Raw genomic sequence first — 14,208 nt, 5'->3', positions numbered from 1 at the left:
GAAACACTCACACACACCCCTCAGCCGGGACACTGACCCCCATCCCTGCCCCGTCTTCCACCCCAGGAGGAGTACGTCCAGGAGGGCATCCGCTGGAACCCCATCCAGTACTTCAACAACAAAGTCGTCTGCGACCTCATCGAAAACAAGCTGGTAAGGGCTGGACCCAGCAAGCTGTAGGGTCTCTCTGGGCCCCGGAGCTGGGAGACCCTGGGCAGGTCAGGCTCTGTCACATGCTCTGGCAAGCCCCCCAGGATGGGTCACATCTCACACAGGCCTTTCTCTACCCCACATGCCACCCCTCTCCTTGGGCAGATGGAGCATAAGTGAAGTACTCCATCCCACCCTGCCCACCAGCTCTCCATTTATTCATTCCCTCCCAGAGGGATCAGCGCTGGCAGGCTCCCCGCTAGGCACTCCCAGTCTGGGGATGGGAAGGAAGCATGGATGCCTTAGCGAGCATGCCCCACCTCTGTCCTTGCTTCCACAGCAGCCCCCCCCACACACACACACCCTGGGCCTCCCACCACCACCTTTTGCCCTTGTATTTGGAAATCCCAGAACTTGGGGGTCTAAGCGCCCCCAGCTCTAGCCCTCGCCCCTCCTCCAGTTGCTCCGCACTCACGGCCACGAGCTCCCCCTGCTGGCAGGAGGGATGGGGCAAGGGCAGGACCAGAGCAGACCGAGCAACCCACCCCCACCCCTCTACGCAGAGCCCCCCGGGAATCATGAGCGTGCTGGACGACGTGTGCGCCACCATGCATGCCACCGGCGGCGGCGCCGACCAGACGCTTCTGCAGAAGCTGCAGGCGGCCGTGGGCAACCACGAGCACTTCAACAGCTGGAGTGCCGGCTTCGTTATCCACCACTACGCCGGCAAGGTGCGTCCTCCGCTCGGCCTGGGCTGCGGCTTCCCCACCCCAAACTGGAGGGAGCCCCGGACCACCACCCCCCAACTCGGACCCCCAGTCAGGGCTGCAGAATTCCACCAACCCCCCGGTCCAGGACATCCCCCACCCACACCCCGCCTTCCACCAACCCTCCCCTAGTGAGCAGATAGAACCACAGACACACACACACCACACCCCATCCCTGCCCCTGCCCCTATGCCGGCTGACCCCCAGAAACTCTCAAACCTCCAAACTGTTCTGGAGCCCCCCACCATGTTCCCTTGGCCCGGGCTGCAGAAACCCACTGGCCTCTGATCAAAGCCATGGCTCCCCTAGAAACCCCCACTGACCCCAGGGGGGCCTGCTTCTGCTGCAGATCCCCAAACCCCTCTAACCCCTGACCAAGGACACAGCCCCCCACCACCTTTTGATCCCAGTTTGGAGAGCAAATCCCCAGGGAGCCCTGGCCCATGATGCAGGCCCCCACCCTCCAAAATAGGCTGGAGCCATGCCACCCTTTACCTGATCCCCCCATTCCCCCACCCCTGACCTCTACCCAAGACAAGAAATCCTCTGGCCACAGCCCTCCCCACCCGCACACACATTGTCAGGACTGTACTTTCCCACTGGCCTCAACATGGGCCAAAGACCCTCCCAGGGACCTCCTGCCTTGGCTGAAGCCCCCATTTCCCTCAGGATGACAGAGAGCCCCCACACTGGAGAGCAGATCCCTGGCTGAAGGCTCCCAACCAGTGCTGTAACCCCCTGACACAGCCCCCAGCCCCACAACTGACCAAAACACGGCTACCCTATCTAACCTTCTGTCTCCAAGTGGAACAGCAGACCCCCAGGGGTCCCCTGCCCAGGCTGCAGCCCTCACCCAGCAACCTCAACTTGGGCATCAGACTTCCGGGGACCCCAGTGCAGACTGCAGCCCCCTACCTCCCCCCCCCCATTCTGAACCATAGCCCTCCATAGACCCTCCTCCAACCACAGCTATCAATACCCCCAATCCTCTTACCCCAGAGCAGGCCCCCATGGGATGAGTGACTACCTGGGCTGTGAGCCCCCCTACCCAGGCCTCAACCCCACACTCCTCCCAATGCCTCCCACCCCCACCCCCAGGTCTCCTACAACGTCAGCGGCTTCTGCGAGAGGAACCGGGATGTGCTCTTCTCTGACCTCATAGAACTGATGCAGGCCAGTGAGCAGTGAGTGGTCCCGGGCGTGGGGGCCTCTGGGCGGAACCCCCTATGGTGATGGGGAGAGGACCAAGTCCACCCCATCTTTCCCAGGGCTCCCGTCACCCCTGGACTCTGGGGAGATGCCTGTGTGGCTGGGACGGTGTTTTAATGACTGGTTTGATGCAAGCAGTCACTCAAGGCCAGTGACATTTAAAATAAAAACAACTGAACAACCCATAGATCCTTCACTCCTGAGGGACACAGCCCCTGCCCAGAGAAAGCCCTGGCGTCAATTTCTCATGTCCCCTCCAGAGCTCCACTGCAAACTCAAGCTTCCCTAAGGGGTGTGGACTATTTCCTTTCTTTACATCATACACACACAGCTTTCTTTGAATTGACACCTACGGACCCGCCACCCTGACCACAGTTGCATTCCACATGATTTTGCTTTTTATATCTCAACATTTTATTAAAGCCCTACTGTGTGCCAGGCACCATTTTAACCTCCAAGGATGGAGAAGGCAACAAATCAGTGGACGCTGCTGTTGGCATTGAGCCAACAGTGTGGTGGCGAGATGGAAATCAAATTAAAACCCAGAGACATAGAGAATATAACACCAGGTGTCCTTTGAGACAGTGTTTCTCAAAGTGGGGTTCCAGTTTGCTGCTTTGGGCACCACCCAAGAAGAATCTTGAGTCCAACCCAGAATCGCACTCTGCATTTTAACAGGATCTCCTCCAGATCCACGTGCAAATTTGGGTTTGAGAACCAGTAGTCTAGAACAGCATTATCCAACAGAAATATAAATCAAATCACCTGTGTGACACTTTAAAAAACAGTTTTATTGAGGTATAAATTCACCCATTTTAAGAAGTGTGGAATTCAATCATTTTCAGAAATTTACAGTGCTGTGCAGCCATCACCACAGTCTGATTTTAGAATATTTCTGTCACCCCAAATAGATCCCTCGTGCCCATTTGCTGTCAATCCTCCCACCACATGTGTAATTTTAAATTTTCTAGCAAGAACATTCAAAAAGTAAAAAATAGGTGAAATTACTTGAATGTTTTATGTAACTCAATATGCCCAAATGATCATTTCAACAGTCAACATTTTAAAAATCCTTAATGAAAAAATTTTACATTCTTTTTTTCATACTGAGTCTTTGGAATCCAGTGTGTGGTTTAACAGTTATGACACATCTCAGTTCAGACTGGCCACATTTCAAGGGCTCGATAGATACGTTGCCAGTGTCTACCACCACCTTTGAAAGCACAGAATTAGAGACGTGGTTCTCAGAGGGGGGGGTGGGATCTGAACCAGCAGCATCAGCATCACCTGAGAACTTGTTAGAAATGATTGGGCCCCACCCCAGATCTGTGAGTGGGAGACTCTGGGGGTGCATGATTCCGATGTCCTCTAAACTCTGAGAACCACCAGGACAAGAGCTGTGAAGAAAAGCCAAGCAGATAAAGTCCCAGAGAGTGAGAAAGTGTTCATCCTTTTATTTTTTTTTTTAACTTTTTATTTGATTGTGGTAAAAATACACACAGCATAAAAATTCCCTTTTCAGCCATTTTAAACTGTGCAATTCAGTGGTATTAAATACATTCGCAAGTTGTGCAACCATCACCATTCTCTGGTTCCAGAATGTTTTTGTCGCCCCAAATGGAAACTCCATGTCTATGAAATGGACCATGATTCTATTTTAGACAGGGGGGTCAGGGAAGGTCTCGTTAAGAAGATTGGGAGGGAGCAGTAAGGTTGCCAAAATGTATATAACTGGTCCTCCTTTGACGGACACTTCAGGTGTTTCCTACCTTTGACTTACCACCAACACTGCCACCGCAGTGAGCATTCTTACACCTATTTCTCTGTGCAAAATGCAATGATGTACATATAGGATAGTTCCTAGGGTGGGGAGCTGCTCCAGTTGCCCAAGATGCTGCATTACTTGATAGATTTTATTACTTATTTTAACTTCATTCTATTTTATTCTCTACTGGAGTCATGCATGCTCCTGGAGGAAGAAGTAAAAAATGCAGATAAAGTCAAGAACCAAAAGGATGAAATCAGCCCTCCCCCTCCCGCTCATCACAACCCCACGCCTGAGGAGAACGGCAGGCCCTCTGGGTGCCAGGCCTGGAGGCAGCCCCCTCAGGGGAAGGGCGCTCCAGGGTCCAGCTGCACCTCTGACTGCTCCCCACCTTCTCACCAAGGGCCTTCCTCCGGATGCTCTTTCCCGAGAAGCTGGATGTCGACAAGAAGGGCCGCCCCAGCACCGCCGGCTCCAAGATCAAGGTGGGCTTGGGGTGGACAAGGGGCAGCTGGGCGTGGGGAGGTCGGTTCTCACCCTGACCAGGCTCCAGACTACATCTCTCTCCTCATTCTACTCCCTGTCTCTTCCCCCATCCCCAGGGCCTCTTTCCCTCGTCCCTGACACCCTCTGTCCAGCAGGGCTTACTCCAGCTCTGGGTTGGGGAGACTTGGAACAGTTTCCTTGATACGCAACCCCCCTCCCAACTTCCTAAATCCAGAAGTTTTTGTTTTTTTAATACATTTTTATTGTGAAATTTAACAATATTTTAATATATACATAACAGTGATAACTTTCAAAGTATGATCTAACAAGTAGTTTAGAGAGCAAATTTCAAAGAATGTTATGGGTTACAGTTCTACCATCTCAGTTATTTCCTTCTAGCTATTCTAATACCCTAGCATCTAAATAAATATATTTATATACAGATTCAGTATTCGTAATCCTTTGTTAAATCCTGTCTTGTCCGTTGCTACTCTTTCCTATCGTTAAATCACTTTCTCAATCTTCAGGGGTGTCACTGTCTAGGCAGTGACCACCCTAACTTGTTCATATCAAAAAGGGGTGTCAACATTATGGGGAAGGGGGCTGCATCTGGTAGTTGTTCTTAAAGAGGCTGATGCCTCCGGGTTTTAGGCCTTGTCTGGCATAGGAACACTCTGGTGGATTTAAGTTTCTGAAAGATAAAACTTAGTAAGTGAAACTCTTATAGAATCTCAGATAGGGACCTAAGCATTTTGGGCTACTGTTGGTTAGGGCTTAGCATACTGTGGCCATTTGAGATACCTAGCTGGAGCTTGCTTAAGAGTAACCTCCAGTACAGCCTCTCAACTCTATTTGAAATCTCTTAGCCACTGTAACCTTATTTTGTTACCTTTCTTTCCCCCTTTTGGTCAAGAAGGCATTTTCAGTCCCTCAGTGCCAGGGCCAGGCTCATTCCTGGGAGTCGTGACCCACTTACCACAGGATCTTTCCTGGCACATGGCAAGGACTTGGTGAGCTTCTGAGCGCTCCGGTGAATGTGGGCCCAGAACACTTCTCCTCGGGTGCAGCCCACCTGTAGAGTCACGTTTCACAAAGGGGGGAGTTTAATGAATTTATTTGCAGAGTTTGGCTTAGACAGAGAAAGGACACATCTGAGCAACGAAAGAGTTTCTCTGGAGGTGCCTTTTAGGCATAATTATAGGAAGGCTTAGCCTCCCATATACAGCCCTAGAGCAAGCCTCAAGATCGAGGGCTTGACTTATTAAATAGGGGGTTCCTATTTTCACATAGCATATATTCTGTTCAAGATAAACAATGTCTCACATTGACTTCACTTAGTTGTACAATTATCATCACTCTCAATTTTAAACAATTATCATAACACAAAACATCCCAGAGCTCTTATCAGCCACTAATTATTTATCCCTAGTATTAGTGTAGTGCAGGTAAGGTGTTCCTATTAAATATAGTTCGAAATATAGTATGTAATGGGTAGTTTTTCCATATACCACTCTGCTGTTAACTCTTTGTGCCAGTGTCTGTAATGTTTTAATAACCATTTACTGAGCATGTACTCCATATTGGCAATACACATGGGACCTGCTGCTATGACAAAACCACAGAATGGGTTGGCTTAAATGATGAGGATTTATTGGCTCACAGTTTCAGAGGCTAGAAGGCTTGCTTCCTCCAGGACTCAGGAGCATTCCTCTTGGGTTCCTTGGCTTTCTCATTATATGGTGATGTCCTTTCTTTTCTCTCCAGGGTTCTGTTGACTTCCAACTTCCAGTTCTTGTCCATGCTTTTTGGTTTGTTTTGTTTTTTGTTTTTTTTTTCTCCTCACTATGTCTGAATTTCTTCTGTTTATAAAGGACTCCACTAAACCAGATTAAGATCCAGCCTCATTCAGTTGGGCCACATCTTAACTAAAAATAATATCGTTGAAAGTTCCTGTTTACCGTGGGTTCACACCTGCAGGAACAGATTAAGATGAAGAACGTGCTTTTCTGGGGTATATAATTCAACCTGCCATGGGATCTGTGTGGGTCATATCTTAGTCCCATTTGACAGATGAGGAGAGCAGAGTTCAGAGAGGGGCAGTCACCACCCAGGTCACACAGCAGAGCCAGGATCCATGCCTGGGTCTCTCACACCCCTACCCCCAGTTCCCCTGCCTGGAGCGATTTCCTCTCTTGTCCTCTCTGAGGGCTGAAATGCAAAACCCAAGGCCTTGGGGCTCCACCCTGGTCTCTCATGTACATACACACCATTTCCTGCTGTCAAAGGACCTGGGGCAGCCAGAACTCACCCACAGGTGGGCTGCACCAGAGGATAAGTGTTCTTGGCCCATATTCTCCAGAGTGCTCAGAAGCTCACCAAATCCTTGCCATGTGCCAGGAAGACCCTGTGCTAAGTGGGGAGCGCAGCAGGCATGAAAACTCCTATCTCAGGGTGAGGGGCAGGTGGACAGACAACCTCAGTCCTTCCTGGTGTGTGCTGGTAGAAGGGTGCACAGGCCAGGGGTACTTGATACACGTGGTCACTGAGTGCCAGACCCCACTCCCAGGATGTCACTGTCTCCTGGGTGTGGATCCAGGTTGGCCAAGGGTCTTATCTGTCACCCCCCTCCCCTCACTGCCTTCTCTCTCACCCCAGAAACAAGCCAACGACCTGGTGACCACGCTGAAAAGGTGCACACCCCACTACATCCGCTGCATCAAACCCAACGAGACCAAGAGGCCGCGAGACTGGGAGGAGAGCAGGTGACCCCCCGCCCCTGGCTGCCCTGGCTGGGCACCGGCCAGACTAACCCATGCAGCCTCACCCCCACAGGGACCATCCCAGGGCCCCAGGACCCATGCCAGAACTGACTTGACCTCTACGTCCAGCACAGAACCCCTTAGGGCCCCAGGGTTACGCTTAGGACCAACCGAGACCCCCAGACCCCGGCCCAACTGTATAATGACCTGGGAACTAGCACAGTCCCCCGACTCCCCAGACCCCACTACCCACCCACAGCACTCACTCCCAGGCTGATCCCCAGCACTGACTCCCCCACCCCAGACCTTAGAACTCACCCTCCAAACTGCCCCACTCCACATTCATGTAGACCTGCTTGGTTCCAGTCTGTCCTTCCCAGCCTCTCAGCAGCACGCACCCACCCGCCCCCAGAATTGTGGAGACACGTACTGGGGGACTCAGGCTGCCTTCCCCTGCAGGGTCAAGCACCAGGTGGAATACCTGGGCCTGAAGGAGAACATCCGGGTGCGCAGGGCGGGATTTGCCTACCGCCGGCAGTTCTCCAAGTTCCTGCAGAGGTGAGGTGCCCCCTGCCTGCCCCACATCCCTAACCGCCACCCATCATGACCGCCAGCCAGTCCTGTCTGCTCCAAACCTTCTGTCTTCGTTTCCTCGGGCAGCTGTAACAAACCACCACAAACCGGGTGGCTTCAAACAACAGGAATTTATTCTCTCTCAGTTCTGCGAGGCCAGAAGTTGAAATCATGGTGTCAGTGGGGCCGTGCTCCCTCCAAAGCCTTTAGGGGAAGATCCTTCCTCGACGCTTTCAGCCTCCGGTGACCCCAGGTGGTCCCCGGCTTGTGGCCGCAGCACTCTAATTTCTGCCTCTGTCTTTTTTCTTTTAATTCAGTTTTATTGATAGATTCACGTACCAGACAATCATCCACAGTGTATCTGCCTCTGTCTTCACATGGCCTTCCCCTCTCTGTGTCCCAATTTCCTCTTCTTATAAGGACACCAGGCATATTGGATCGGGACCCATCCTAATCCAGTAGCATCTTAACTACTTACATCTGCCGAGATCCTTTATCCAAACAAGGTCACATCTACAGGTATCAGAGGTCAGGACTTCAGCATGTCTGTGTGTACGTGCGTGTCTGTGTGTGCGTTGCCAATTTAAACATTTTTAAGTGCGTAATTCAGTGGCATGCGTTACATTTACCGTGTTGTGCTCCCAGCACCACGTTCCATTACCATTTTCATAACCAAAAACAGAAACTCCAGTAAGTAGTAACTCCCCATTCTGTCTCCCCACCAAGCCCCCAATAACCTCTAATCTGGTTTCTGTCTCTGTGAGTTTGCTTTTTCTAGATATTTCATTTTAAGTGGAATCATTCAGTATCCGTCCCTTTGTGTCTGGCTTCTTTCACTTGGTATAATGTTGTCAAGGCCCATCCATGTTGTCACACGTGTCAGAGCTCTGTTCCTTTTTATGGCTGAGTACTATTCCATTGTATGAATGGACCACATTTTGTTTCCCCATTCATCTGTGGATAGACAGTTGGGTTGTTTCCACTTCCTGGCTATTGTGAATAATGCTGCAGTGAACGTTGTTGTACAAAGAACTGTCCGAGTCCCTGCTTTCAATTCTTCAGGGTGTATACCTAACAGTGGAATTGCTGAGTCAGATGGTAATGCTATGTTTAACTTTCTGAGGAGCCACCAAACCGAAAATGTCTTTCTGGGGCCCACAATTCAACCTGCAACACCCTCCTCCACCGGGGCCCTCTGCCTCCAGATATGCCATCCTGACCCCCGAGACATGGCCGCGGTGGCGTGGGGACGAGCGCCAGGGGGTCCAGCACCTTCTTCGGGCAGTCAATATGGATCCTGACCAGTACCAGATGGGGAGCACCAAGGTCTTTGTCAAGAACCCCGAGTCGGTAGGTGTGTGTGTGTGTGTCAGAACAGAGAGAGACAGAGAGAGAGAAAGTTGGGGGAGGACGGTAGGGTGTATAAGGTGCCATAGAGACAGAGGGATGGGGGTGAAAGGAACTGGAGGCCAGAGAGACAGAGAGATAGAGGGTCAGAAATCCAAAGGGTCCAAGAGAGAGAAACAGGAACTGGGGGTCATAGAGTGAGACAGAAGGCTAGAAAGTCAGAGATCCAACAGGCCAGAGAGAGAAAAACAGAGAGACAGGAACTGGGGGTCAGAGACAGAGAGAGAAAACTTCCTTCATGGGCTGAAGCCCTGCTCTTCACCATGTGACCTTGGGCAGACATCTTCACCTCTCTGAGCCTCAGTTTCCCCGTTTGGAAAAATGGAGAGAGTAATAGCCAACCCAGAGGACTGGACTGGGGTGAGAATTAGACAAAACAGGGAGCCCCCCTGCCCTGAGCCTGGCACCCAGGAGGCACTCAGAAAAAGCTAAATTAGCTGGACAATTTTTGGTGACCAGGAAGGCAGGTAGAACAATGCATAGCAGTCTGTGGGTGACAGAACATCTTCAAAGGGATGAGAATGCATGGTTTATCCAGAACACTTTTTCCCCTTCTCTCCTTCCTTCCCTTCCTCCTTTCCTATTTTCTTTCCTCTTTTCTTCCTTCTTTCCTTCCTTCATGGAGTTCCTGGGCCTGAGACTAATGTCAAAGTGGAAATTTTCTTATTCCAAGACCTGCCTCTGGCCCCTTATATATCAAAGACAAACCTCGGTCCACAAACTTCATGTGCAAATTGTCCCTCCAAGGCATCAGCTCTTGGCCTTTTATCAAAAGACTGGAAGCCCTATGGAATACACAGCCTCTACTTCCAGGGAGAAAAAAGGAATAAATAAATAACTATCAATAAGAACAAAAACTAGAGCAGGGAATCTCCTAAGGGTAGCAAGTCGCCGTATCCATGAGCCTTGCTGCCCCACCAGACTCCCCGGCGAATCCCAAGCTCCAGCAGTGGGGACAGGCTGAATTCTGGGGAAAGGCTTGCCAGGGACGGGCCGGACCCAGCCTGGTGCCCCATCACCTGTGTAATCACAACCTGCCTGGCACCTGTGCTAATAGTACCTAAGGGGCTTTGTGAAGACGACCAGATGGTTGAGATGATTCCATTTACTTTCCTGTAACTTAAAAGTAACTATTCTCTCAGGGAACCAAAAACATGACCCAGTGGGGTGGAGACTCTTAAGAAATTTGGTAGCCACAAAAACAGCCTCAAGTTTGGGGAGGTTGGGATTGTCTCCCAAGCTTGTCTATGCCCACCTCCTAGCCCTTTTCCCCACTGAAGCACTTGTCTCCAAGAAAGAAGCACCTGGAATTGCATTCATAGATATTACTGATAGAATCACAAACCAGAATTGTTCATCAGTATGACCTGCACATGGTACAATTTCATTTGTAACAGATAAGGGAGAAAGAAAGAAGATAATGGAGGGGAAAGAGTGAACAAGAGAATATGAATGAATGACAGAGAAGTTCATCTTGCTGGTTAACTTGCAAATTGCCAAATTTGACTCCTGAAGACAACAGACAAAAATTGACTCTAGTAGAAATAGACAAAATAAAACTATCACTGGCTAAAATGATGTAAGCTAAACTCAAATCTTGACAAAAATTTCAGGTTGCAAATTTTGATCTGGGGAAGATGGACTTGGTAGAAATAATGACACAGTGGCAGAAACCAGATGGTAATCTTTTTTTTTAATCTGCAAATTTTATTGAGATATATTCATATACTGTATGTTCCAGCCAAAGTATACAGTGTCTCACAGTATCATTACCTAGTTGTGCATCATCACACTCAATTTCAGATCATTTTCATTGCCCCAAAAGGAAAAACATCAGAAGACCTAAAAAAAGAAAACCCAAAACACCCCATATCCCTTATGCCCCTCCTATTATTGACCCCCAGCATCAGCGTGGCACACCTCCCACTGTTGATGAAAGAACATTACTGTTAACCATAGTTTGTAGCCTGCAACAGGTAATTTTTGGTGGTAACATTTTATAAGGACAAAAAAAAAAAAAAAAGAGAAGAAAAAAACATGATCCTGGTGAAAGTAATTTTAGTAAAATGAAATAAAAGAAAATGGAAAGTTTAGCTGCTGTATAAAAAACTGATCAAGGAATTAAATTATCTTGATGGCACTGGAGCCTTCCTCAACAAAAAATACACTGACATTGGGATGATTCTGAGTTGTATTTTGTTTCTTGTAAACATGAGTTCAAAGCATGCTCAGAGTTCAACGTCTTACATGCCTGTTGTGTGCTTCGCTGCCCATGATACCTGGATGAGCTCACCTTCCCCTGAAGGAAATGCATTTCAAATCCATTTAGGCAGGAAGAATCACTTCCCAAATTTGAAAACAGCCTCTCTTCCCTAGACAGAAATGACGAGGTTGGGTGCACTTACTTGTCCCGCCGTCTCTGCACCCCGAGTTCAGCATGGCTGGTAACCCTGCACAACCACATTCACCAAGCACATCACAGTCCTATACATCAGATTTCCACACTTACTGCATTTTATTGGTTGTCTGAGACACACATTGGTTCCCACTTCTAACATCTCTGAAATGGGGATGTGCCTCCCATGGATGGCACGCATAGTTTAATAGCAGTGTGAGAAACCGAGATGTTGGCCAGTTTCTGGCAGATAGCAGTCAGGTTTCTTATTCTAGCAGAGTCAGTTATGGGTATTCCAAAAAATGGACGTAAAACATCCCTAAGAAAAAAAGAAAGTCTCTAAGAAAGGGATGCAGTGCACACTGCAAGATTGAAGTTCCCAAATCAGGGAAGGTTAAGGTAACAAGAAATACCTGAAAAAAGCACTGCTTCATTCTTTAACTACTATGCTTCAAAGTATCATCTTGGCACATGGTTACCACTGATGAACAGAAAAGCTCTGGCTTTTATGTGGCCACTTTACTGAATTTCTTACTCAGGCTAAGGGTTTTTTCACTGGATCTCTTGGGTTTTCTCAGCAATAATACTACCACTTTAAAGGTGTTTTTTAAAAATATTAACCCTGTGAATTAGGGTTAATCTTTTTTAAAGGGGAGGTGCTATTATCATTGTAGAAATGGGGAAACTGAGACACAGAGCAGACAAGACTGCATAGCTAGCAAGAGGCAGAGCTGAGATCTGGACCCAGCTAGACAAACCCACAGTTATAATTTAATTCAGAAGCTTGTGTGCTGTATGGGAAGGGACCTCTGGGACCAGTCATTTGGAGGAAGAAAGAAAAGTGTGACCACAGGGCAGGAGAGTGTTGCCAGGTGTGTGTGAATAAAGGCATGTGGGTTGGGCGGCCCCAGGGTGGTGGTGGTGTGCCTGGGAGACACCCGGATCCATCGCTCCTCCCCTTCCCCAGCTGTTCCTCCTGGAGGAGATGCGAGAGCGCAAGTTCGACGGCTTTGCCCGCACCATCCAGAAGGCCTGGCGGCGCCACGTGGCAGTACGAAAATATGAGGAGATGCGGGAGGAAGGTGAGAGGCTGCAGATGGGAAGTTGCGGTGGGGATGGGATGGACCAGGAGAAGTCGAGCCATGACCTCGGGCCCCCCAACCTCACGCCCGCACAGCCTCCAACATCCTGCTCAACAAGAAGGAGCGGCGGCGGAACAGCATCAACCGCAACTTCGTCGGGGACTACCTGGGGCTGGAAGAGAGGCCAGAACTGCGGCAGTTCCTGGGCAAGAGGGAACGCGTGGACTTCGCAGATTCCGTCACCAAGTATGACCGCCGCTTCAAGGTGAGGCACTAGCAGGTGGGCACCCCCTTCCGCAGGGCCACCCTCACCTGACCCAGACTCACCTGTCTGCACACACATGGTTCAGATGCATACTTGGCACATACCCCATATCATGACCTTGATACATCCTGATCTGTCCATCTATACATCTAGCCACCTGATCTCTACACCCTCACCTTAACCACTCTCCTTCACATGAGCAGGCTATAGTCACATGACCCAGGCACTTTCACCTGGTCCAAGCCCCTGCATCTGGCTCAGGCATCTGAATTCAGTAGGCACACCTGCACCTAACCTGTACCTGTTCACCGGCCCAGACACTCCTTCTAACCAATATATCCTCACCTAACCTCCTTCTCTCTTTCCTATATAATTATTCATATACCTTCATCTGGAGGGACACCCTTACCTGACCCACCCACCCCATTCAGTCTATACCCCCTACCTGACCTGTTCACCTTCACCTGTCCCACCAGCACTACCCCCTCTGCTTGGGGCTGCTTCCCTGGGGCCAGGCTGTCCATGCCCAGAGCTCCAACCACCATCCTCTGGTCCTGCATCCCCACAGCCCATCAAGCGGGACCTGATCCTGACACCCAAATTTGTGTATGTTATCGGGCGGGAGAAGGTGAAGAAGGGGCCTGAGAAGGGCCAGGTGCGGGAGGTCCTGAAGAAGAAGCTGGAACTCCAGGCCCTGCGGGGAGTCTCCCTCAGGTGAGGTCAGGCCTCCACGGTTATCCTCAGCTGCCCTCATCCTTGTGACCCCTATCTGCCACACTGACAATTTTATCTGCTGCATTTGCTCCTATACCTGTCACCTTCATCTGCACCCAATATTTGCCAACAACTTCTGCCCTGTCCCCACACCCCACCTAACCCTCTCACTAACTTCACCTGGCCCTTCTGTGGTACCACTTTTCCCAGCTCCATGCCACCCCTCTCTCTTCCCCCCACCTGTCACACTTCATTTGTCCTTACCTGGCCCTCCCTTCTTGCATCTCACACGTCAGTTCTCCACCACCCTCACCTGAATGCCTCACCTGTCACTCTCACTGCCTTTCCTCCCGCCCCTCGCCCAGCACGCGGCAGGACGACTTCTTCATCCTCCAAGAGGAGGCCTCGGACAGCTTCCTGGAGAGCATCTTCAAGACCGAGCTCGTCAGCCTCCTGTGCAAACGCTACGAGGAGGCGGCGCGGCGGCCCCTGCCGCTTACCTTCAGCGACACGTACGGGGGCCCACCACCACCACCACCCTCGGGCCTGGGGCTGCTCTCGGCCCAGCGAGTCCCCCGCACCCCCACTCCCACACCACCGACCTGGCCGAGCGGCGCCCTGCCCGGCCCCCTCACC

At 50.3% G+C, this 14,208-nt stretch overlaps 1 protein-coding gene across 2 annotated transcripts in view; it reads left to right on the top strand.

Annotated features, from left to right (window-relative positions):
* Positions 1–14,208, top strand: part of MYO1F (myosin IF) — a 35,347-nt gene that overhangs the window by 18,407 nt on the left and 2,732 nt on the right. The window contains exons 13-23 of one of the 2 annotated variants that reach the window (XM_037824498.1): positions 67–153; positions 714–881; positions 2,016–2,101; positions 4,295–4,376; positions 7,033–7,139; positions 7,596–7,694; positions 8,915–9,059; positions 12,479–12,593; positions 12,689–12,858; positions 13,427–13,572; positions 13,869–14,084. In XM_037824498.1, coding sequence (XP_037680426.1) covers positions 67–153; positions 714–881; positions 2,016–2,101; positions 4,295–4,376; positions 7,033–7,139; positions 7,596–7,694; positions 8,915–9,059; positions 12,479–12,593; positions 12,689–12,858; positions 13,427–13,572; positions 13,869–14,084 — 1,421 coding nt within the window. The remainder of the gene's footprint in view (positions 1–66; positions 154–713; positions 882–2,015; positions 2,102–4,294; positions 4,377–7,032; positions 7,140–7,595; positions 7,695–8,914; positions 9,060–12,478; positions 12,594–12,688; positions 12,859–13,426; positions 13,573–13,868; positions 14,085–14,208) is intronic. The other variant, XM_037824499.1, reaches the window with a different exon arrangement.

Source organism: Choloepus didactylus (genome assembly GCF_015220235.1).
Source record: "Choloepus didactylus isolate mChoDid1 chromosome 25 unlocalized genomic scaffold, mChoDid1.pri SUPER_25_unloc2, whole genome shotgun sequence".
NCBI classification, from domain to species: domain Eukaryota; kingdom Metazoa; phylum Chordata; class Mammalia; order Pilosa; family Megalonychidae; genus Choloepus; species Choloepus didactylus.
Note: the sequence above shows the minus strand (reverse complement) of the source record. Positions and strands in the feature narration are given on the sequence as shown.